The 25,543-nt window shown below is 45.7% G+C and overlaps 1 protein-coding gene across 2 annotated transcripts in view; it reads right to left on the reverse strand.

Moving 5' to 3' along the window:
• The window catches only part of GASK1A (golgi associated kinase 1A), a 56,780-nt gene that overhangs the window by 15,447 nt on the left and 15,790 nt on the right, over positions 1–25,543 (reverse strand). For both annotated transcript variants that reach the window (XR_014309970.1, XM_082724484.1), the window contains exon 2: positions 2,844–4,139. Coding sequence is in view for 1 of the 2 variants with exons in the window: in XM_082724484.1 (XP_082580610.1) it covers positions 2,844–4,139 (1,296 nt within the window). In the remaining variant the exon portion in view is untranslated. The remainder of the gene's footprint in view (positions 1–2,843; positions 4,140–25,543) is intronic.

Here is a 25,543-nt window from a genome sequence, read left to right on the forward strand (position 1 = left end):
CTGAGGGATCCGGTTTGGCTGGCCAGCACACGGGCCAGACCACAGGAGCCAGGAGGTCAGTGCCCTTACGAGCTGTCTCAGCCGCTGACAGTTGAGAGTTAGTGTGTAAATAACCTAGCTCTAGCCCCCACGTGAGACAACTTTGGTGTGTGTTGTACACCCTCCCTCAATGGAAATAAAGAGCTGGTATCTTAAGACACTGAGTTCTGGATAGATTTCTTAGCATCTCTGCAATCACTAATACGAGGTGTTAGATGGGGTTTACAGAGCATGGAGTATTATTTGTGGGAGTACAAGGAATGTGGATGTGTACGGTGGTTGTGTATTTTGTTGGGGAAATGGTATTTGTGATACACAAACACAAAAAAGCGAGTGTTTATATGGGATAACACCAAACCAATGAGGGGGCAGTATACGGAGTTTGTACTCAGTTCCCAGTCAGAAGTCACCTCGCATTCCTGTGCTGGGAAACCCACATCCTGAAACCTTCCTCTCTCTGACTTGCTAGTGGCTTGTAGGAAGGCAGCCCCAGCCAGACAGGGGTGTTGGACTGGACTGGTGTTCAGCAAACCAAGGAAGAGGTGGCACAAGGCTAGCCAAGTAGCATCTGACCACACACCGAACCTGAGTGTGCCTTGGCTGCTGAGGTTTCTGTCCCCATGACAGGGCTTGGCAGCCGAGGAAGGGTCCACACAGTGACTCTGGGAGATGCACACAGGGGCTCTGTGTGTAGCAGAAAAACTGCGCTGTGCACATTAGCTAGACTGGGGCTTTGCAAGGAAGTGCCTCTAATCTCAAGGCTGTGAGACACAGAGGGTGAGCAGTGACCACTGTGAGTAATCAGGGCTCAGTCCTGGTAAGGACGCACGTGGCATGCACACAGCCACCCTCACCAGGGAGGTGGGGTTTTATACCCTGGCTCCCATCAGTGCCCGGAGGCTGCTCCTGGAAGCAGACTAGCAGCCCACCCTGTTTGCCCAGGACTGTAGGTCCTGTGGTCTAAGAAACTTCTTCCTAACCTGGATGTTTGGTCACACCACCTGGAGAGCCTTAGCTCCCCAGCATCCAGCCTGTCACTTGTCACCTCAAGCAAGCCCACTGACACAGGTGCTGGCAATTAGAAGCTACCACACATTTTAATGGTCAGACCCAAGGGGGTGAGGTCAAGGCATCCAGTCCCATTTTCGATGTAAGAAAAGTGAATCTCCAAGGAAAAGTAATCGGCTCAGGGTCATCCAACAGAAGGGGTCTGTGAGTGGGGGGCTTGAGCCCAGCTCTGTCTGATGCCAAACCCATGCTGACCACGAGGCTACACACTCCTCTCTGTTCACAAAGCAACCTTTGTGGACACAGGCTGGAGAAGCCAGAAGTACCTCAGGAGAGCAGCGAAGCCCACGGACTGGAAACCAACACCCACCGGCCGACAGGTAGCATCCATGGTTCCGGAGATGGGGCGGTAGGCAGGTGTCAGAAAATAAGGGGTAGGGCCTATGCCCAAAAGGAGAGCAAGGCAGCCCCTGAAGCAGGTGTCCCTCCTCGGCTCAGGCTGATCACTGCCATATGGAATAGACGCCCAATGTTACTAAACTATCCAATGTTTCAAAGGAAGTCGGAATTTTATGGGCAATCTCCAAAGTATTACACATTGTCTAAGAATTTTCTAAAAACACAAGGGGAACCAACCCCGGATGGACCAAATACAGTGGGCCTGTGGCTGCCCGAACCCTGTCCTGTGGCTCATCCACTCACCCCAGCCCGTGAATCTGAGGGCTCATGTGGATGTCTTTCCTCAGTAGGCATCCCTGGAGAAACGGGGGCGGGCTCAGTCTGCATTTAGCACACAATTCCACCTGTCGTGAGCTTTTTTCTTTTTGGTCTTAATTTCTGGACACATTTCTGCACATGTGTCTCCACAGCTGATATGCGACCAGCCCCAGCACAGCCACACTGTTCATCGTTGGTAAACAGCCAGTGCCTGTAGTCCCCCCGTTAACCCTGTGCCCCGACCACCCGATCCTTCCCTAGAATCCCCAGAAACTCCAGGGTTAACTTCTGGCACGGCAGGGACCTCAGCTGACCTTGCGGGGCCAGAATTCTTTCTCATACTTCCCCACCCCAGAATCGTCCCTTTATCCTCCTGGGTCTCTGCGTCTCCCCACAATCACTTTCTTTTTTGAATTAGGTAATAGTCTTGAATCCTTGTTGATTCAAGGATATCATGTCATCAACAGGGATGTGCTGATAAATGTTTGACACCCAGCTCTCAGAAGTAGTGGGGAGTCCTGATTAGCAGCATTCACTGGCAACCATGGTGGCAATACTCCCACCCCCGGCCAATTTCAAGCCACCAACATGACTGGATATGGAGTTGACAGGGGATGAGTAGCAGCTCACCATTATATAATACTTACTATATAGATGCAAATAACCTAAAAAGTACAGAGAGCAGTAAAATATAGTGAAATCATTAGGAATCAATGAGTTCTGAGTATTTATCACCTGTTTTCTAATATAACTGATTATATTATTACTTGATATCACCTCACTTTTAATAATGCTTGTGTTTCTCAACCAGGTCACACAATTCCTGAAAATTCTGGCATTCGGCTCTTGGAAGCCCACATGAGCAGATTCCAGGACACCACTTGAAGGATAAACACAGAGGCAGAAAAATAACAAGAACAGGGGCTTGGTGGTCAAAAGACAAGGACTGGAGGGGGAGTCCCCCAGACCATCCTCAGGAGGGCAACTCCAGGGTCTCAATTCATTCCAAATCCCATTATCTGTCCCCCCGACACTCCCCACCACCACTTTCCACCCTCACCTTGCCCAGCCCTGCGTACCTGCAGCAGGAAGTCGAAGAGCGCCAGGCGGGCCCACTCAGTGTGGTGGATGGGCGGGCAGGGGGCCTGGCTCGGCCAGCTACAGCCATGTGCCAGCAAGGCCTGGTACTGCAGCCAGCCCAAGGACAGAGAGTTCTGGTCATTGTCTGGGTCCCCCAGGTGCTGCACATCCGGCGCCCACCAGACGACAGGCCTGGGGCTGCCATCTGTGTATCGGTAGGGCAGCAGGGAGCTGCGGAAGCTCCGGGCCACGGCAGGTAGGCTCCGGCGCAGCCCCAGCACCCGGTCCACGTGGAAGGACAGGACCTCTGGCAGGTCCCCTGGCCTCTTGATCAGGCCACAGAGCCCCTGGGAGCAGAGATGGCTGAGCCCAGAGGACATGTTCGGAAGGGCACCCTCACTGGAGAAGCCAACCTGCAGCACCTGCCCGTGGCCGGGGACCCTGGCTTTGCCCACCACCTGCCCCTGGGCCAACAGCTGAAGCGCTTGCACATCATGCTCTGTGAGCCATGGGGGAATCTGCCCACTGGCCCTCAAGCTACGCCACAGCTCAGGGGGCTCGGCATCACACCAGACAGATTCTTGCAGCTCCCCAACAGAGACAGGCCACCGACGAGCCCCTGTAGCCGGGGTAGGATGCCCTGCTGGTTGCCTACCCGTCAAGGCTCTGTTCCTCGCTCCTGGCAGATTCCTGCCTGCCACTGGGTAGGGCCGTGGGGTTAGTCCAGCAGCAGCTCTCCAAGCCTGTAAAGCTGTCATGCCGCGTCCTGTGACAGGGCCAGTTGGGGTGCCAGTCGCATTCTGTGCCTCTCCGATGGGATCGTCATGCCAGGGGGGACTCAAGTCTTTGGCTCTTGGACTCCTGTCCTCATCATCCCTCAGGAGCACAAGACGTGAGCTACTGAATCTCATATCTCCTAGAGAGGCCAAAGTCATGTCCCTCCTGACCCTCCCTGGATGCCTGCTATCCCCTCTCAGGGACCTTCTGCTTCTGTCCACTGTCCCTCTATGGCCTTGCTCCTTAGCACACACAGGGATGGAATTCCTAGGCGAGGGCCAACCCCTCCAGACCTCTAGGTCTCTGGCCTGCTGCCTCCAGCTGGAACTCAGAGCCTGCCATCTGTGGGGGCCAGGGGCTCCAGTGACATCCTGGGGCTCCATGGGACCCGCATCTGGACCAGTGGCTGGATGCTGTGGGGGGAAGCGGGTGACAGTCACCACAGTCAGAGTCATCAAGAGGCAGAATGCCATCACCAATCGCCTCTTGCCACGCAGCCTTCTCCAGAGCCAAGATGCCTGGGGGACAGGACAGAAGAAGAAATTTTGAGACCTGGGAAAATGTCAGACCCAATCCACAGCACAACAGGGACAGTGAATGCAACAGCTTGGGTGTATGAAGAGGGAAGAGATGGCACAGTACGCTTAATTGCCTTCAAGGGAGGAATGGCAACCATAGCCAAGTCAGCCTCTGCTTCAAAGCTGAGCTTGCTTTGCCTTCCAGGGTAGACTTTGCTGATCCTCGCAGTTGGATCCAGGCTTCTCCCACCTCGGAGAAGCCACCATCATGACACCAGTCACCAAGCGCCCTAAGCATCTCTTATTCACACCTGTCCCTCACCCCTCTTTTTTCATCTCCAGGTGAGACCTTGAGCCCACTCCATAGATCCCTAATGGTTTCCCAGATGTGCTTTTCCCTTTTCCTGGGCACGAGGCTGCCCAGCTGCACATGACCTTGCCCAGCTTCTCTGTGGCCATGTGGCTCAGTCCTTGCCTGGAATCTTGCTCCCATGGAAGTTAGGTGCCCTGGCCTTTCTTAGCACACAGATGTGGTAGCACCAGCTCCTTGTGTGTCAGCAAGGACACACTCTGGGGCAGTGATTGTTAAACATGTTGTTCCTGGACCAGTAGCATCCACATCACCTGGAAACCTGTTGGAAAAGCGAATTCTCAGGCCCCACCCCTCGTCACCTCACTCTGAGGTGCCTAGGCTGCTGGGAGCCGACAGGTGCGTCTATGTCCCAAGGTCGGGCTATCCCGATCCTGAACACCCTGCTTCAGGCAGGGCAGGGTAGGGGCTGGCATGCTGAATAGCAATGGGGGATCAGAGGAAGGCAAGGTTTGGAGTTCCTCCCTCTCCAGGCAAGGCCCCCAGAGCCACAGGGCAGCCTAGAGGAGATCTTCCTCATCAGTGTGGGCTGGGTTCTCACATTCAATCCCACAAACCTGGATTCCATCTGGAATCTCTCCTGCTTGCTGGAGATGCGCTCGAACAATGGTTTTCAAACCTGTCTAGAGGGTTCTGTCATGGTCTATGGTGGAGTAAAGGTTTAGGAGAGGACTTTTGTGTGCTCTGTATCTCCCCCTCCCCCGCCACATACACACAAATGCATACACATATATACGCAGACACACACATGTATATGTACAAACACGTTCCCACCAGAACAGCTCTGTGTTCTTTCACTAGGTAGGTTTAGCCCATTTATGTTACTTGATATGCTAGACGTGTTTAGTCTGTTTGTCATTAAACTTTACGGCATAGTTTTTCTATTTATAATTTGGAATTCTTTCACTCTGTTTTCAGTTACCTTTATTTTGTTTTGTGGTGTATACTTTGCTGCTTGTATGCCCTTGGTTGTCTAGCTCTTTAAACAGTGACTTTAAATCCCTATAAGAACAATCATAAAATTAGCACCTTTCCTTGTCCCCGCCCCCTACCATTCTTCTGCTATTCAATATTAACCACCTGCATTATCATTTTAATGTTTGCCTTTGTACAAGTAAATATGCCTACATTTCTACTATATTTGGTGTCTTTCAATGATATTCTTTGGTTCTCTACTCTTATTAATGAATAGTGTGTTTATTCTTCCTCCCTGATTCCCCTTCCAAATTGGTATACTTGTATCATTTTTATGTTGCTAGAATATAAAACTTGTACATTCTATCCCTTTTGTCCAATATTCGCATTTGTTCAGGTTTTAGTGAAGTACATTCTTTTCATACCCTTGTCCCTTTTGCCCTAGTTTTTCATTATTTCTTGGTTGACAGAAGCCCCAAATCCATAATTTCCTCAAGAAGTGCTCATGGGAACAAAATTCTCTGAGTTCCTGCCTTCCCAAAACTATTTTTCTGCAGCATTCACACCCGAAGGAAAGTTTGGCTAGAAAGAAAATATTTTGGCCCAGTTTCTCTGAATAGCTTGTGGGTCCTGCTCCACTGAACAGAGGCAACTGTTCATCCTGCCTGGTTGCTGTAAGAATTCTTTCTTTTTCTTTACATTTTTTTCCAGCTTTGTTGAAGTGCGATTTACAGATAAAACTGCATATATTTGCAGTATAGAATGGGATGATTTGATCTGCATATACATTGTGAAATGATCACCACAATCAAGTTTTGAAGCACACCCATCACTTCACCTAGTTGCCTTTGTGGGTGGGTGTTGAAAATGCTTAAGATTTACTCTCTACAAATTTCAAGTGTACAATACGGTATTCTTAACTACAGTCACCTGCCGTCATTAGATCCTCAGAACTTACTCACCTAATAAATTCTCTGTATTCTTTGACAAACGTCTCCCCATTCCCCTTGCCCCCTCCCAGGCCCTGGCAACCACCGTTCTACTCTTTCTTTCTTTCTTTCTTTTTTTTTTTTTAGATTCCACATACAAATGATTCCATCTAGTACCATATAGTATTTCTCCACCTGCTTTATTTCACTTGCCTAATGCCCTCCCAGTTCATCCATGTTGTCACAAATGGCAGGATTTCCTTCTCTCTCTCTCTCTTTTTTATGGCCGAATAATACTGTTTTGCTTATGTATACATTTTCTTTACCCATTCATCGATCAGTGGACACAGGTTGTTTCCAAATCCTATTTTGAATAATGCTGCAATGAGCATAGAAGTAGAGATGTCTCTTCAAGACACTGATTTCATCTTGCCATTTGCAATGACGTGGATGGAACTAGAGGGTATTATGTGGAGCGAAATAAGTCAATCAGAGAAAAGACAATTATCATATGATCTTCCTGATATGAGGAAACTGAGATGCACCGTGGGGGGCTTGAGGGGTAGGAAAAGAATAAATGAAACAAGATGGGATCAGGAGGGAGGCAAACCATAAGAGACTCTTAATTTCACAAAACAAACTGAGGGTTGCTGGGGGGAGTGGGGTAGGGAGAGGGGGTGGGGTTATGGACATTGGGGAGAGTATGTGCTATGGTGAGTGCTGTGAAATGTGTAAACCTGGAGATTCACAGACCCGTACCCTGGGGGCTAATAATACATTATATGTTAATAAAAATAATTTTAAAAAGGACACTGATTTCAAGTCCCTCGGATAAATACATCCAAGTGGGATTGATGGAGCATCTGATAGTTCTATCTTGTAGTTTTCTGAGGAACCTCAGTGCACAAGGGTTCCCTCTTCCTCACATCGTGCCAACACTTGTTATCTCTTGTCTTTTTGATAAGAGCCATTCTGACAGGTGTGAGGTGATCTTTTGTTTACTTTGAAGTCCCTGTGTTAACAGAACATATCTCAGTGTTGACTTTCCTAAGTCAGTTTTGCTGGGCGTAATATACCTTGTTAGAAAAGGTAGATTTAGATTTTTATTTCACCCAAGTTTTCTTAGACTAAATATTAAATGTTTTCCACTCCACTATTTTATTTTTATTTTTATTTTTTTAGGCTCTCGAATTACATATGTGTCGGACCTCCTTTGTCTGTCCTGTGTTTATCTTTCATCTTCTCTCTGTCCTTTCTAACCATTTTCATTTCCGTTTGTTCATTTTTCTTATTCCTATATTCTATTTAGCTGATTGTGCTTTCCCCAATATTCATTCATCCTTGTGTACTTTTTAATTTCTACCAAATTCCTATTAATTTCTATTTTCTCCTATTTCTTTCCAGCTCATATTTCACTTCTTCCTGCTATCTTACTGTCTTACCATTTTTTCTTGAGTTCTTGCATTTCTCTTTGTAATGCTTCTTCACAGAGGGCATTTTTCCATTAAGCTTTAAAAATTGATAATGAAGCAGTTGCTCAAAATTTTCACCTATTTCAGGGTGACCTTAATCTGTTCATAAACTTTGCTATTCATTGTTCCCTTTTTTTCTCACAGTGTCTCTATATGGAGGTTGAATTCCTTTCATGAGTTGGATGAGTCAGTTGAAAGAGGCTCCTATAGCGGAGCCTGAGCTGAATTTGAAATCGTGACCAGAGCACTTCCTGCAAATCTGGCTTGTGAGCAGGTTCTTCATGTATCCTCTCCTCTGCTTCAAAAAAAGGAAAAAGAAATGTGCGTTTTGTCTTCCATTCTCTTTGCTGCTTTCAGATGGTTTCCAGGAGACAGTGGCAAGAATGCAGAGTTTATGTTCATAGTAACAGGCCTTAGTGGCACATTTTTAAGAAAAAAGTAATATGCCCTCACAGAATGCAGTGACTGGGCCAGGCCACAGAACCACCAACTTCTTCCAACTTCTGTGGTCCGGAGCCACAGCACCCAAACAGCTCTGCGAAGTCCAAGAGTTTGGCTCCCTCTGTACATGTTCACAGGATCGAATCACTAGCCTTGTGGGAATGGACTGCAGCCCCCAGGTACACTGGCCATTTACCACCCCCAAGAGACCACCCTTCAAGAGTGTCATGGAGCAGGAAGAGAGGTGGCCCACCTATCACAGTGGGATTTCTCAGAGTCACAGAGAGGGGAAGGAATCACTAGGTCAACCAGATGTTCCCTACTTCATGTGATTTCTACCATCTCCCCCACCTCTAAAGTGCTGCTGCCCCTCGGAACAATTTGTTACTTAAACTGTAACCCCTGGAGGATTTTACTAGTTACCTAAACTGTAACCCCTGGAGGATTTTACTAGTTACCAAGCACATTTAGATATGGCCTTAAGAAATACATATACTGGCAACAGGTCTTTGGGGAGAAGGACGATGTACGACCGTGAAGCTGGGCAGCTGTGGATGCCCGGCTCCCTCAGGGCGGAAGGCCGCCTCTTCACAGAAGCCGGGCAGCCGGGAACACCTGGCCCGTCCAGGGCGGAACGCCGCCTGCTTCAGAGAAGCCGAGCACCCGGGAACGCCCGCCCGGTCAGCTCAGGGTGGAACGAAAACCGCCTGCTTCCCTTTTCCATTATCGCTCCTTTCTCTTCCCAGAAGCGCCCATTGTTTAGATGAGTCCTTTGAATGTGCTTGGTTAACTATAAACTCTATCCTCCTCCTTGCTTGCCTGCAAGACGTGACTAACGTTTGACCTTCATCGGTTCTTCTGTTGGCTATTGTTTCTATCTAATAAAAGTGAGACTGTGGAGTTGCTCGTGGCAGCAGTCACGACTGTTGTCCCCTGCTCCTAGTCTCTTGCAGCTGACTTGTTTGTGCCTAATTCTTCTCCCATCGCTGACTGGAAGGGGCACTAAAGTGCTCTTCCTGTTTCCAATCTGCTGAAAGGTAGTGCCATCCACCCAGATATCCAAGCCAAAAATCTGGGCCTGATCTCCATTCCAACTTTCCCTCTGGCCCATACATCCAAGTCTTGCAATTTTCCCTCCTACATATCTCTGGCATCAGTTCATTTCTCATTGGCCACTCTGTGTCTACCTGGGCTGAGGCACCCCCTTCTTTATTAGGACACCTAATTGGTCTCTCCCTCCACTCCTGCTCCTCTACATTCCACTCTCCACACACTTGATCATATCCCTCAAAGCCTCTTTGGAGAAAGTCTAAATGCCTGAAGTGCTTGAGCCTTGCTCAACTTCTTTGAATTCCTGGTCAGCGCCAGACCCTCTCTATCTCCACTTCACACATGTTCCCTCTGTCTGGAACATCCCTCTCTCCCCATTCTCGTTCTTTAGGTCCTCCCCGGGAAGCCCCTCCATGGGCCGGATGCCCTAGCTATGTGCTCCCATAACATGCTGCTCCTCCCTGAGCACAGCCTTTCACTACTCTATTTGATCATTTAAAGCCTGTTGATCCACACAGGTGGGACTCTGGCTCCCTTACTGTTATGTCTTGGGACTATCACAGTGCCTGTCACACAGGAAGCTCCATATGAAATGAGTCCTCAAGATAAGAGGGGTTTTCAAAGAGGGACAAACACCATTCCATGGCCTAGGGCACTGCAAGTCTGCTGGCAAGAAGGGCACCTTCGATTCTGGGGTTCTTCCCTGTTTGGGGCTCCAGGAACTTCCTCTCTGTAGAAGATGCTTTTGGTGTCCCACGTTGTGGTCCTCTTGGACGCCAACAGATTCCAGCAGCCCCCACAGTGGACAGTCCCCTTGCACACTTCCAGCTTCCCACTCAAGTGCCTGATTCACTTTACTTTCTTGCCTGCTCTGCAGGGAGGCACAGGGCAAGTTAATATCCTTGGTGACAACCCTCAGCCCAAAGGAGACAAAAGTCAGTGGATAAATGCTCAGTGACTATCCTTCAGAGGGACAAATCTGAGAGGCAGGGAAATGAGCCTCTTTTCTGTAAAACAGATGATTCTTGTCACCTCGTAAGATGTCATTACCTCTTGTCTCCTGAAGTGAAATTCTAAATTTTGTCCTGATTAGATAGATTTTTAATTTGGTCTTTATTACTATTTAAAAGATAGATAGGCAGACAGACAGACAGACAGACACACACACACACACACACACACACACTACATGCATTAATAAGCACAGTGAAAACCCCAAATAATGTTAAGAAAATCAAACAGAATGTGAAATCTTTTCCCCTCTCTGGAGGGAACCACAGTCATAATTTGGATATGCATCTTTGTCAGCCTGTTTCTTTCCTTTGCATTAAGACACGCAGGCCTGTCATGAAGCAGTAATTGCCTGTGACTGCCATAATAAACATCCACAGACCTGATGGCTTAAAATAACAAAAATATATTCAATATCAGTTTCACTAAGCCAAAATCAAGGTACCAGCTCCCTGCGGAGGCTCTAGGGGCAATCTTCCAGCTCTGGTGGCTGCTGGCATTCCTTGACTGGAGGCCGCAATCTGTGGTCACTATGCCTCCTTTTTTTTTTTTTTTTTTAACTGTTTAAGTTAAGGAATATATATATTTATTTATTTATTTAAAGATTTTTTGAAAGATTTTTTTATTTGACAGAGACATAGTGAGAGAGGGAGTACAAGCAGGAGGAATGGGAGAGGCAGAAGCAGGCTTCCTGGTGAGCAGGGCTCCATCCCAGGACCCTGGGATCATGACCTGAGCTGAAGGCCCTGGCTTAATGACTGACCTACCCAGGTGTCTCTATTTTTTAAGATTTTATTTATTTATTTGAGAGAGAGAGAGCATGAGTGGTAGGAGGGACAAAGGGAGAAGCAAACTCTCCACTGAGCAGGGAACCTGACTTGGGGCTTGATCCCAGAACCCTGGAATCATGACCTGAGCTGAAGGCAGATGCTTAACCTAATGAGCCCCCCAGGTGCCCCAATGCCTATGTGCATCAGAACTCTCTTTGTCTCCCTCTTATAAGAACACGCATGATGGCATTTAGGGCTCACTTGTGGACAATCCAGGAAAGCAGCCCATCTCAAGATCCTTAACTTAGATATTCAAAGACCGTTTTTTTCCAAATAAGGTAACATCCATAGGTTTCAGGGATTAATACATGGATGTCTTTTGGGGGATTACTTTTTCATCTACTACACATGGTAATTACTTTTAGCATAAAAAAGAGGACCATTCCACAACTTGCTTGTTGGACATAATAAGATGTCCTGAAGCTTTTTCCCTATTTGTCTATATAGAGTTACTTAATTATTGCTTAATAGTTCACAATGTGAATATTCCATAATTTCTTTAACCATTCCTCTACAGGGAGAATTTTTATTACAGCAAATAGTGCTGCATGGAACACACAGAACATGCATCTCTGGGGGGAAACTGAGCATTTCTGTACAGAAGACACCGGGAGATGAAGTCGTTGGGTCCCACTCCTTACTGATATTAACTTCATCGTATATCAGTTATTATCTCATTAAATCCTCACGCATACAAGGGAAATAGAAATGATTTCCTTCCTACTTTACAGCTGAGAGAACAGAAAAGTCCAGAGTGCTAACAATTGCCCAGGGTCCCACAGCTGGCAAGAATACCAATATTTTGAATTAAAACGATAAAGAGAAATGGCTATAGGAAAAGAAACCTGGTTGGGTGTTTTTTTTTTTTCCTTCTAAAAAGAAAAATATGTTTTCATGTTGGATTTGTAATCTGTATTCTCTAACTTTTGGATACCACTAAGGAAAAATAAATCATCTTTTCAAACATGTTTGAAGAAGACAGACTGTTTTGATCCTCTTCTCGGTCTTACTTGGCTTCAGACAACCTGGAGAAAGTTGGCAATTGTGCAGTTGTGCAGAGAGAGAAAGGTTCAAAACAGTCATGGGCAGATGTCCGCACAGGGCCACCCAAGTAAAGCTTTGGGAAAAGAATAGCAGCTTTGATCAAATTGAAAAAACATCCTCTGAAGAGAAATATTCAGCTGAATAACAAAGAGGACATCAGAGAGGGGGAAAGGGGAATGATGCATGATATACTAGGAAGTTGGGGATGGGACCCAACAGACCCCATCGCTTCACGTTTGCCAGCTGAACCCGCCCCAGAACTCCCAGCCAACACACACACACTATCTTTCCTGCCCTGCGTTGAAAGAGGACTGGTGTGACCTTCACTATTTCTCCAGCTGCTCGCTTTCTCCTGCCCTCCTCAACCCCCACATCCACCCTTTCTCCAAGACGCCCTCCTTCCTCTTAATTCTCAAAGAAAATACCCACTGGCCTGGCAGTCACATCCACCCACAGCTGCAGAGGAAGAGGACTGAAAAAGGGGGTAGCTAGAGAAAAAGGGCATTTGAGGAAAACATAGCTGAGTTCTAGATCAGCTTCTGCTCTTTTGAGCTGTGTGACCATGGGCAAGTTACACAACCTCTCTGGCTCATTTCCTCGGTCATAAAATGGGGGAGAATGAGGTAATTCCTTCCTCCAAGGATTGCCATAAGAAGCAAATGAGTCAAAATATGGGGAGTGTCTACCACATGGTTTGGTACATTTAGATGAGTAGTGGGATCAATGTTTCTGCCTCCTCTTTTTAAACTACCTTTACCTTTTTGGGATCTGAAAAATCCCCTCCCCCTTCTTGCATTGGGCATATTGTAATATCAGAGTAAAAAATAGGATATTTGGGAATATAGCTCAAGTTTCTCAAGAATGAGAAACTCTTTCATCATAGAACTACAAGTGTAAGCTAAGAAAAGGCCACCTTGGCAGTGGGGGAGGTCTTGTCCTACAGAGGTTCCATCCAAAGATATCAAGGATGGCACAGGAAGGAATCACTGGGCCTAGAAGTAAGTTGGAAGGTGAGGAGAGAAAGGGTAGGAGCCAGAAAGGAAATCTGTGCAGGGAATAAAGGAAAAGACCGAGATTTTGACAAGACTGGGGTTTGGGTTCCCTAGCCACCGTGGAAAGGAAAGCCGAGAGAGTTGAAAAGAGCCCAGCCCACTGAGAACCTGGGGACCTGGGCTGGGCTGGGGACAGGAGCCGCCACCAAACTCCCTATCACTGCCTCCATAGAGGGTGGGAGACTGCTGTTCAACAAGAAGTGAAGGACAGGGTCAGGTGGTATTACTTGTTCACTATTCTTCCTTCTTCCTCGCCTTGCCATGGTTTCACTGAAGACAGAGAATACCTCCCCACCCACTGTCTCTGATCTTAGCCACGTGATGTGCTTCTGCCAATGGAATGTTTGTGGACATCACATAGGCCACATCCTACCAGAGGCTTTGAAGGTGCTTTGTATGGTTTGACTTGCCTCCTTGCTTGCTCATCCTCCACCACCAGAGGCATATGCCCCAGGTGAGGCACCTGGAAGGGACCTGAATCCAATCCCTGGACTGCAGCCAAACCGGCCACGCCCACTGGGCCACTCTACACAGACATTGGTGAATATCATAAGCCATTTAGATTGGGAGGTTGTTTATTATGCAGCATTATTATAGCATAACTAAATTAATACAGATCCTATGGTAGTTTCTGTTGGGCTTAGTGTGTGCCCTTGGTCAGATAACAGAAAGGCAGTTTAGTAATGAAATACAGTGTCCCTCCCTTGACTAATAAGGGCATAGTGCTGTCATTACAGATGGGCTTAGGCTATGATGAAGATAATAATAGAGGGCTCTGGTCACAAATATATCCCATGAACAAGTTACTTTTATAAACTGGGTAGATGGCATTGAGAGAAATTTCAGTTAAATGGAAATCAGAGAGGTCTTTTGAAAAGGCCCCTTTTGAAGAATTCCAAAACAAACCTGGTGGCCTTTGTACCTAGACAGTTTTAGAAACAAGGACACTTGGAGGAAAGGACTCGAATACAGTTTGTATTATAACAGCCAGCAGGAGACCTTTTTTTCATTTCTAAAGGGTCACAGGGGAAGAAATGCTCATCTATTTTGGGAAAATCCAGCCAGGACTGAATTTTGGGCTCTAGCTCTCCCTCCCCAGATCACTTCCCAGAATGCCCTGCTCTGAGATTCCCACTGACTGCTGAGCAGGAACCAAGTGGCAGAAACAGAGGCATAGCCATCTTTTCTCAATTCCCAGGTGTCAGAAAGAGATGACAAAACCCTGGACCTCCACTAATGTGCCATGAATAATGGGATAACATGCTGGGCAGGGGAGGTGGAGAGAAGACAGAGGTCACAGGTTCCTCTCCCCATCAAATCAGAGAAAATTAAAAAAAAATCAGAGAAAATTATAGAGCATTAGTAAAGTGTTTCTTGGTGGGAGTTCTCTGGGTAGGAGAATGGGCAGAGGGAAGCCATGTGATGTGTGTGTGTGTGTAACAAAACCTAGGTTTGGCCTTGGTTCTGGAGTCATCACTGAAGATGTCAAAGGCCCTTCCATTCTGTCCCCCGACCTCTGCTCTCTTTTATTTTTATTTTTATTTTTTAAAAGATTTTATTTATTTATTTGACAGAGATCACAAGTAGGCAGAGAGGCAGGCAGAGAGAGAGGGAGAAGCAGGCTCCCCACGGAGAGAGAGCCCGATGCGGGGCTTGGTCCCAGGACCCTGGGATCATGACCTGAGCCGAGGGCAGAGGCCCAACCCACTGAGCCACCCAGGCGCCCCCTCTGCTCTCTTTTAAACTGAATAATCCGCACTGGCTGATCATGGATTCATTACTACTCAGACTCTCAGGCTGGCAGAGATTTTGAACTCAGAGTTTCTGTTCCATTTTTTAAAGATCAGTTAAATAATTTTCATAACAAAACCATGACTCGCATGAAAGGGAATACATAAGCATATTTTCAGAGGGCTGGATTAAAACCACATGTCAGTCCTGGGAGCAACACTGCATGCTAGACCTGGTCAATCTCTGCTTTCCTTGGCTGAACCCTGAGTCAGGCTCCAGGCAAGGAAAATTTGTCTAACATATGCCTGGGGGCAAAGGCAACAGTCACAGCCCATTGCAACTTCCAGGCACACAGTGTCCCTCTCCCAGTAAGATCTGTTGGGTCTCAGGAGGTTGGAGCTGTTTGTTCCACTGTGGGCAGAATCCCAGGCTGCCTGTCTCCCAAGCCACCACCTAGCCAGGCCCCCTTGCTCAGCTTCATTGGAGAGTTGTGATTTTTCCTTCCATGTCAGCAACCCCAAGACAAGAAAGGACTTTTGCCCCTGTAATTTCTAACCCAGACAATTTCCAGGGAAAATAAACACACACACACACACACACACACACACACACGAACAATAACTAACACTTATTCAGTGTTCACTATATAAAGTATATATATATATACACACACACACACACTTATACAGTGTACTTAGGACTGTTTGAAGAATTTTACTTCTCTTAACTCATTTAATCTATATGCCAGTCTTATAAGATAGGTATTAGTATTATTATTAAGTTTTAAAGGTAAGAGAAACAAAGCACAGAGAATGTAAGGACAGAACAAAGACATGAACCCAGACAGTCTGGCTCCAGGACCCTGGGAAGGGGCTGCCACCTCAAGTCCTTGCTCCATCCCTGATGGCAAAAGACTGCACTTGGGTCTCAAGGAGAGGCCCTGCCTTCAAAGGAGGCTTACCTCTTTGGGACTGCTCAGTTCATCTGGAAAATGGAGCTTGCAAGAGGTCAAGGGTAGGTGGCAGCCTTTTTTGCAACGGGGGAAAAAAAGTGTTTTGGGGCTACATTTATTTTTCTTTCAAAATGAAAATAACTGTTTTCTCTCATATCCTACTTCATTAAATAAAAGAAGAGCAATGAGAGAATCCTGCCATTTGACCCAGTCAAATCTGGGCATAGTTGAGAGGTAACTTCAGAAGCAGTTTCTTATGATCTGTTATCCTCAAATTAGGTCTAGGGCTTGATCTCAAAACCAGACAGGTTGCTATGCCTCCTGCTCCTTCCAGAACCAGATGGTACCCAAGTTCCTTTCAGCTCAAGCGTCCTTAAGAGAGAAGCCAGGAGGGCGCCTGGGTGGCTCAGTGGGTTAAGCCGCTGCCTTCGGCTCAGGTCATGCTTCCAGGATCCTGGGATGGAGACCCACATCGGACTCCTCTCTCTCTGCCTGCCTCTCTGCCTACTTGTGATCTCTCTTTGTCAAATAAATAATAAAATCTATAAAATAAAAAAAAGAGAGAGAGAGAGAGAAGCCAGGAATAGACTTGTGGTGAGTAAAGCATAAAGTATAAACTTGTTGAATCACAATGATGTACACCTAAAACTAATGTAACACTGTGTGTCAACTACATTTCAAGTAAAAAAATAAAAGACTTTAGCCAGGAAATTGAACACACCTGACTTAAGAGATGGATAGAGCAGATCTTTATTAATAATAGCCACTTACTTACCAAGCACATAGCATGTGCTAGGCAGGCAGTCTCAAAACCCCACGATGTATGTACTAAGATGACAATTTCTACAACTATAGTTATTGTATAGCATTGAGAGGGATTTAGAAAGGTACCTTACTCAAGGTCACAAAGCTGGTCGGTGACAGGCAGGATTTGAATTTTCCCCAAAGCCCACGTACTTTTTCACTCTACCACAGAATGATGAAGGAAGCCTTGAGAGATCAAGGTGAGTTTTGGGAGGGGCTAAACATGGCAAAGGGACCATGTGATGTGCTGTTGGACCATAAAGGGTGTTATATCCAAGAAGCCAGCTTACTCTTGCAAATGGTGGTCTGCACAATGGGTTCTTAAGGAAGGAGAAAAATCCTTCTTGAAAATGAAAATCTCTTTTCATTCCCCTCCCCCCACCCCTCCTTAACCTGCCCAAGTAAATGCTCTCCTTGGCACATCTGAAGGGAAGTATTTTGAAGAGGTAAAAGCACTTACAGCTATTGGATTTGGGGGATTTATGGCAGAGATGGAGACTGAAGTTCATGGCAGGGGGTAATTTGAAATTCTCCTGAGGCTCAGATTTTAATCTCATTTACCCCAAGCAAATGATTCCATGAATGTCTGGCCAGGTTCTGCTGTGTAGCTTCCATAGTCTAACTTCAGGGATGTGGTCACCTTGTGATGGGACAGAAACTTCCTGGTTCAACAAATGGCAATAACTAGTGCATGAGATGGGAATGAAGACCAGAGAAGTCTTAAAAAGTGATGGTTCTCAGTCTAGGAAGAGAACTGAATCAGGGAGAAGAGCCCCAGAAAATACAAGTTTTAAAAACAATAAGGAGAAGAATCTTAAATCTAGAGACATCCTCAGTGAAGACATGCTAAGTCCTAAAAGCTATCTTGGCAAGCCCAAGAAAAAGGCCGCCATCACTCATTCTTCTACCCCCAAACACCTCAAGGTTGCTGAAACTTCTTCCAGCCACGAGGCAGGCAGGAAAACAACAGATTCTGAATACAGGCTCCCAGAGGTCAGGTAAATGTCAGCAAAGCAACGACAACCTAGTAGATCCTTAATAATGAATGAATGAGTGAGTGAATGAATGAATGAATGAATTGCATATATTCAAAAGAGTAACTAACACAGTGGTGGGAGTCAATTTACACAAGGAGGGAAAATTACCTTCTATGAACCAGTAGTCTCAAAATTTTTTGATGACATACCCTTACTAGTAAAAATTTTGAGCACATCCCTCTAATACTTACACCTCATCTTTCCCAATATTTACAAATTATTATAAATGAATATGTTCATTAGAAAACATGAACAAGAAACGAAGAGTCAGAAAAAGATTGGGTAAAACAAATGTAAACAGTTCTAAGGGTGACAGAGTGGCTCAGTCCATTAAGAGTCTGACTGCAGCTCAGGTCATGATCCTGGAGTCCCAGGATCAGAGTCCCAGGATGGAGCCCTAAATCTGGCTTCCCACTCAGCAGGGAGTCTGCTTCTCCCTCTGACCCTCCCTACCTCTTGTGCTCTCTCTCTCACTCTCTCTCTCAAATAAATACAATCTTAAAAAAAAAAAAAGTTCTCAGGGCACCTGGGTGGCTCAGTGGATTAAGCCGCTGCCTTTAGCTCAGGTCATGATCTCAGGGTCCTGGGATCGAGCCCCACATCGGGCTCTCTGCTCAGCAGGGAGGTTGCTTCCCCCTCTCTTTCTGCCTGATTATCTGCCTACTTGTGATCTCTATCTCTGTCAAATAAATAAATAAAATATTTTTTTAAAAAAAGAGGAAGTTCTAATATCTTTTTTTATACTGTAACCCAGTGGATTGTCTAGTGTACCTCTGAGGCCAGTGAGCCCTACTTTGCAGACTTTTAACTTAGAAACAGTCTGCTTCCTCATACACCAAATGACTCTGGAAAAAAGTAATCGAAGTTTGTGCTCATATGTTATTTTTAAAAAATGCATTGTAGGTAACCACAATGTGCTAAAGATGATTTGAAGGGGATATGGGACCAAATAAAATATTTTCTTTTGTAAATTAGGAGAATCATCAAAATTGAGGTCAGCAGTTTAGAGACTCTTCTCAGAAATAAATGAATCAAATAAAGTCCAGGTACATTAGAATGAGAAAATCAGAGCCTAATGAATACCTATAGTCCCCAAATGTCCAGAAACAAAAATCAGAACAAAGGTCAGGAAGCAAGAAATGGGGAATTGTTGAGCTTGACTATTAAGGATAAAAGAACTGAAGAATGAGGTTCTGATCTGAGCCATTGTTTATCTAACTCAGCACTGACTAATAAGAATATAATGCTGACTACATATGAAATTTTATATTTTCTAGAGGCCACATTTTAAAAAGGGGAAAAATCTAGGTGAAATGGACTTTAATAATATTTTTTATTTGGCCAAATATATCCACAGCAGTATCAATTCAACATCATTCATGTAACAATTATTGAGATATTTTACATTTTTTGTAATCAGTCTTTGAAATCCAGTGTGTATTTCACACATACAGCACATCACAGCTCAGACCAGCCACGTTTCAGTATGTGGCTGGTGGCTACCACTCTGAATGGCTCAGATCTAAACTGAGGCACAGATCCTTGAAACCTCAGGAGTCTACAGCATTTGAGAAGTGTTATACTAAAGGATAAAAGGCACCAACAAACCCAAAGGCAAGCATAACAATTATAGTTCAGAGGAAGGTTAGATTCTAATAGAGCAAATTAGGAAAAAACTAAGTCTTGATCAACATTACCCCTGAAAATCCCTTTAGAAGGAAACTAATACACCTTGGTTTTTCCTCCAACCTCAGAACAGCCGTTGCCTTTTGTCTCCAGTTGTAAAATTCTTCTGGAACACTCAGCCTCTGAAACTGATCGGTCTGAAGAAACCCATCAGACCATCTAACAGGGGACTTGGGGAAAGGAAGGTTTGAACACAGACCTACCTAGCTCTATTAACATTTAGAAGGAGATTAGTTATAATTAACACCAGATTTCTAATCAGCAAAGTTTCTAGTAGTAAAAAGAATCCAAAAGGGAAAGGAGGGTATGTGTAACAAGAGAAAAGGAGGTCAGGGAGCTACATCAAGGGCAGTAGGGAACACAGTTCAGGTGGGAAAGGGGATGGGAGAGGGGATCCCCCATGGTAAGGGAAGAAGGGATTTCATTAAGATAAAAAGCTTCTGCACAGCAAAGGAAACAATCAACAGAACAAAGAGGCAACCCACAGAATGGGAGAAGATATTGACACTACAAACAATTGACTGCTGTCCAAGATTAAAGAACTTCTCAAACTCAACACCCCCACAAAAAATAAGTCAAAAAATGGGCAAAAGACATGAATAGACACTTGTCCAAAGAAGACATACAAATGGCTAATAGACACCTGAAAAAACGTGCATCATCATTAGCCATCAGGGAAATTCTAATCAAAACCACATTGAGATTCCACCTTACACCAGTTAGAATGGCAAAAATTGACAAGGCAAAGAAACAACAAATGTTGGAGAGGATGTGGAGAAAGGGGAGCCCCCTTACACTATTGAGGGAATGCAAGTTGGTGCAGCTACTTTGGAAAATGGTGTGGAGAGTCCTCAAAAAATTAAAGATGGAGCTACCCTATGACCCAGCAATTGCACTACTGAGTATTTACCCCCAAAGATATAGATATAGTGAAAAGAAGGGTGATATGCACCCCAATGTTCATAGCAGCAATGTCTGCAACAGCCAAACTGTGGAAAGACCCAGGATGCCCTTCAACAGACAAATGGATAAAGATGTGGTCCATTTATACAATGGAATATTACTCAGCCATCAGGAAGGATAAATACCCAACCTTTGTATCAACGTGGACGGGACTGGAGGAGATTATGCTGAGTGAAATAAGTCACGAAGAGAAAGTCAATTATCATATGGTTTCACTTACTTGTGGAGCACAGGAAGGGAAAAATGAAGGGAGGGAAATCAGAGGGGGAGATGAACCATGAGAGACTGTGGACTCCAGGAAACAAACTGAGGGTTTTAGGGGGAGAGGGCTGGGGGGATGAGTGAGCCCATGATGGGTATTAAGGAGGGCACGTATGGCATGGAGCACTGGGTGTTATATGCAAACAATGAAACATGGAACAGTACATCAAAAACTAATGACATACTCTATGGTGACTAACATAACATAATAATAAGAAGAAAATTATCCTAAAAAAAAAGAAAAAGAAGGGAGTCAAGCATCCAGTGAGCAGAAGTCTCCCTATCTCTCAGAAATTCTTTCTCCAAAGAGTTTGATTGCCTTCCCTTCATCACACAAAATTTTTAAAGTACATGCATTGTTGCCTCAGAGATGTCCAATGCCAGTACTCTAGTTATACCTCCAGAAGCTCACCTGCCCCCACCCTCACCCCTACCTTCCTCACTTCCTGCAATTCCTCACTGAGGTTCTTGGCAAAATTAGGTGTTCCTGGAAGTCAGTAGCTATAGCCACTCCCAACCTTGAATCTTAGTTCTTCACTTTTGAAAGGGATCAAGCCAATCAACATTTCCCCATCTTCTGCTTTGTGTTCAGGAATAAATAAGCAAGAACTGCATCCCTGTCCACATTCTTGTTAAGGCCTTTGTGAGCCCTCTGAGCACAGAGGAATATTTCATAACATTTGGCTCCTTTTCCTGTGTTCTGGCCTCTTGCCCTGGTCTGGCTGGGCCAAACCCATTCCAGGCTGGATGTGACCACATGCTGTTTGGATTAAGTTGCACTGAGTGTTAGAAGGATGATTTCTTATTCTGGACTATGTATCACCAAGTTCCACCAAGAAAAGAAGCCAGAAGAGTGCTTCTTCTCTTCTATGTCATGAAGTGCTCCTTCTTTCTATATAGGACCCAGGGCAGGCTTTCTGGACTAGTCCCATAATGTCAGTGCTCTCGTTAGAGTTCTCCCAAAGTGAAGATCTGGTGCTGGGTGTTACCCATACAGGGCATCTGGAATGGTGTATCTGGTGCACAGGGGAGCGGCAGAGGTGGAAAAGGGGAAGAAGAGCCAAGGAGAGAATTCACCCAGGCAGGGAAATGGGAGGTAAATTCCATTTGTCTCCCAAGATAGACATCCAGTGGGTACCTCTACGGGTGCACTGTGGTGCTATGGAGGCCCAAAAGAATGAAAATCTCGTCTTCAAGAAAACATAAAAAAGAAAATGTAAAAAAGGCAAAACTAGGAAGTAGAAGAAAGTAGTCTTCAGTGTCCTTCATGATCCATTTTGCCCCCCAGTACAACTAAAAACTAAATTGTTCATAACCCCAGCCACTTTTGTACAATGATACGGTTAATTTCATGGGAGGAGCAGCGTAAAACAAAAGTAGTAGAAGTAGAATTTACAAACTTGGTTTTCTTTTGTTTGTTTGTTTAGAATTTACAAAGTATTAATATGCTTTTCCTATCTGGACTCCTAAGAACCAGATAAGCTGAAGCTCATCCACCTACTGGAAGCGTTACAGATGAATGTTTCAAAAAGAGATGCATAAATAAAATCTTTAAAAAAAAAAAAAAAAAAGAGATGCAAAGGGTTAAACCAATGTTCACCTTCTGACATGCAAAATAGAGTTATGGAAATTCATGGACTTATATGCATAGCTGCATAGAGAGATTTCCCAGACTCCTTCCTCTCTCCCTTTAGCATCAGAAGCCAAGTCTAGAGAATAGCTGATTTGGCCCCAGCTTGATACCCTTGGTTTATGTGAGCTCTAAGTTCCTCCCAATTATGAAATTCTGCAGCCCCCTGTACTTCCACAGACCCTAAAGGAACTTATTGATGAGTTGTAAACCTAATGTTGGATGTGGTCGAACACAGTAGTTATTTCTTAAGTAATTGATAACTCTTGATTTGTTTGTTTCACGAGATGGGAGTGGAGAAGGTTGAGTCTGACTCAAACCTTAGGAGCACACAACTCCAGCCTGACCTCACAGAACTAGGTTCACTGAGGAGGGCCACTAACTCACGGTGCTCAAAGCAGGGCCTGGATGATTCCTGTGGCCTCTGAAGATATCTAGGACCTAATCCCTCAAAGCTGTGAAATTTATGTAGAAAGAGGGACTTTGCTGGTGTCATTAAGTTAAGGCTCCTGAGATGGAGAGATTATCCTGGATTGCTTGGTGGGTGCTATATACAATGGCAAGTGTCTTTTTAACAGGGAGGCAGAGGGAGATCTCACTGCAAGAGAAGGTGGAGTGATGAGGGAAGCAGTTTGGAGTGATGCTATTCGAAGTTAGAGGAAGGGACCACAAGCCAAGAGATGCAGTGGCTACTAGACGCTGGAAAAGTATTCTCTCCTAGAGCCTCCAGAAGGAACCAGCCCTGCTGACACCTTGCCTTTAGCCCAGTGAAACTGATTTCAGACTTCTTTTTGTTGTTGTTGTTGTTTTGTTTTTTTGTTTTTTTTTGATTTCAGACTTCTGACCAGAACTGTAGGAGAACATATTGGTGTTTTCAGTCACCAAATTTGTGATAGATTGTGACAGCAGCAAGAGGAAACTAATCAAACCCTTCCCTCGGCTGCTGCAGAGATCAGCCACAGGGCCTCCTTTTAGATGTCTTCCCACCATGGGCAGCAAGGGTTCTAAGAAGCCCATGTCCAGCACGCCCACCTTGGAAATCTGAATGTGTGTGTCAAGGTGGGCAGTCAGTGGAGACAGCCCGAAGAGTCAAAGACCACCTCCTCCCCTGAAGCCTACCCCAGCTGAGACAGTAGGGAGGCAGCCTTGGGGCTGACACCTGGTCAAGATCAGGGTCATCTGAGCACCTTCACCCTGGAGCTGGCGGGCTGGGGAGGACAGCAGCCCATGGAGAAGCACCAGTGTGCCCAGCTCAGCCCAGAAAGTAGAATATATGTTGGCAGGGTGGGGCAGTGATTTGAAAATGCAACAACAGGCACATTGCCTCCAAAACTCCAAAATGGCCTCATTCCCAGGAAAATGAACCAAGCTCAAGAAGGGAGAACAGCTCTATGAAAATGAGGGGAGAGTTCAGTCAGATTGTCACCTTGTGGGTTGAAAACCCGTTAGCTGTGACTGGATCACTCTCAGATTTTTTAAGGAAAGGAAAGGAATAAAAGAGAAAAGTACCTGTACCTCATACAGGTAAGTATCATTTCGTGAAACCTTTATCTGAGTTACACGCACATGCATATTTAGTCGTCATGCAAAATGCATTACTAAGCTCATCGGTACAACATTTGAAAGCCAGTGGGTTAAATGAAATAGGTGTGGCAGTCAGGACCTGATAAGAAACCAGAGGTTTTTCCCTGACTGTGCATCCTGAGAAAGCTGACAGTGAGGGAAGAGTCCTCTCCCCACAAATCTGGACACCATCAATGGCCACAGAGACCACATAAGTGCCAGTCATGGCCAGATTGCTGGTATCAGGTAAACTCGCACCAGCAAACCCCAGGTTAGCACAAAGGTCACGACGGGCAAGGTGTAGTGAACCAGTAGAGAGAAAGAGCCGTAAGTAGAAGGGCTACCCTATAGGGCCATGCCCATAACACCAGCCCTCAGGCCCAGCTGGGGGAGACATCCAGGCCAGATACCCTAGCTCTTCACTTGTTTCTACAGTGGTAGAAATAATGGCACCAACTTCCCAGGATTGATGCAAGTGTTAATGAGTTAATGTGCTTAAAACTCATAAAGAAGTTGCAGGGACATAGCAATTCTATAAAGTCGGTAGCTGCGGGGGCGCCTGGGTGGCTCAGTCAGTTACGCGTCTGCACTGGACTCAGGTCATGATCCTAGGATCCTGGAATGGAGCCCTGCTTCAGGCTCCTGCTCAGAGGGGAGCCTGCTTCTCCCGCTCTCTGTTGCGACCCCCACCCTTGGTTTGCTCTCTTTCAAATAAACAGATAATAAAATCTTAAAAAACACCACCACCACCACCACCACCACGATGGTCGCCGCCATTATTGTTATCCCATGAAGAGTGATCTACAACAAAGGACAAACTGGGCTGAGTCTCTGTCTGCAGAGCCAACCCCTAGACGCCACGTACCAGCCATTACCCCTTCAGGAGGGCTGGTTTGGAGCATGCCCGCCCTGCTGTCCCTGCCCCGCCCCACGCCCACTCCAACTTCTTCCCCTTCAGCCTCCTCTTGTTCTGAGGTTGAGGTCCCTTGGATGGTCCAAGGCTGGATCTTCATCCAGCCAGCCCTGGGGTAGGGTAGGGACCCCTTACATTTTGCTCTTCCAGGTCTTCCTTCTACAGAGTTTTGCTGACAACTGGCATCCTCCCATACAGTTGAACAGCCAGGAGATGACGTGAACCGCTTAAAGGACTTCAGAAGTGGTCAACGAACAGCGCAGAAGTTTAGCACAGAGTCTCTGGAGTCAGGCTATCTGGGTTCAAATCCCAGCAGTACTATCTACTTGCTGTGTGATCCTGGGCGAGTTACTTACCCTCTTTGCTTCTAACCAAATCCAGACTACCACAGCTATGTCATTTAACCGCTGGCTTTCAAACTTTCTTTTGACCAATATGCACAGGAATGCAGTTGACACTGTGACTCGATGTGCGTGCGTGTGTATGTAACTGAAGTTAAAGTTTCATGAAATGATACCCTTAACAGATGGAATGACTCATGTTTTCTCTCTCCCTTCTCTTTCCTTCTCTTCCTTTCCCTTCTCTCAAAAAAACAATCTGGTAGTGACCCACTAATATAGAATGTGCTTCAAGGGGCGCCTGGGTGGCTCAGTGGTTTAAGCTGCTGCCTTCAGCTCAGGTCATGATCTCAGAGTCCTGGGATTGAGTCCCACATCGGGCTCTCTGCTCAGCAGGGAGCTTGGGCTTCCC

Source organism: Mustela nivalis, assembly GCF_964662115.1.
Source record: "Mustela nivalis genome assembly, chromosome: 1".
NCBI classification, from domain to species: Eukaryota; Metazoa; Chordata; class Mammalia; order Carnivora; family Mustelidae; genus Mustela; species Mustela nivalis.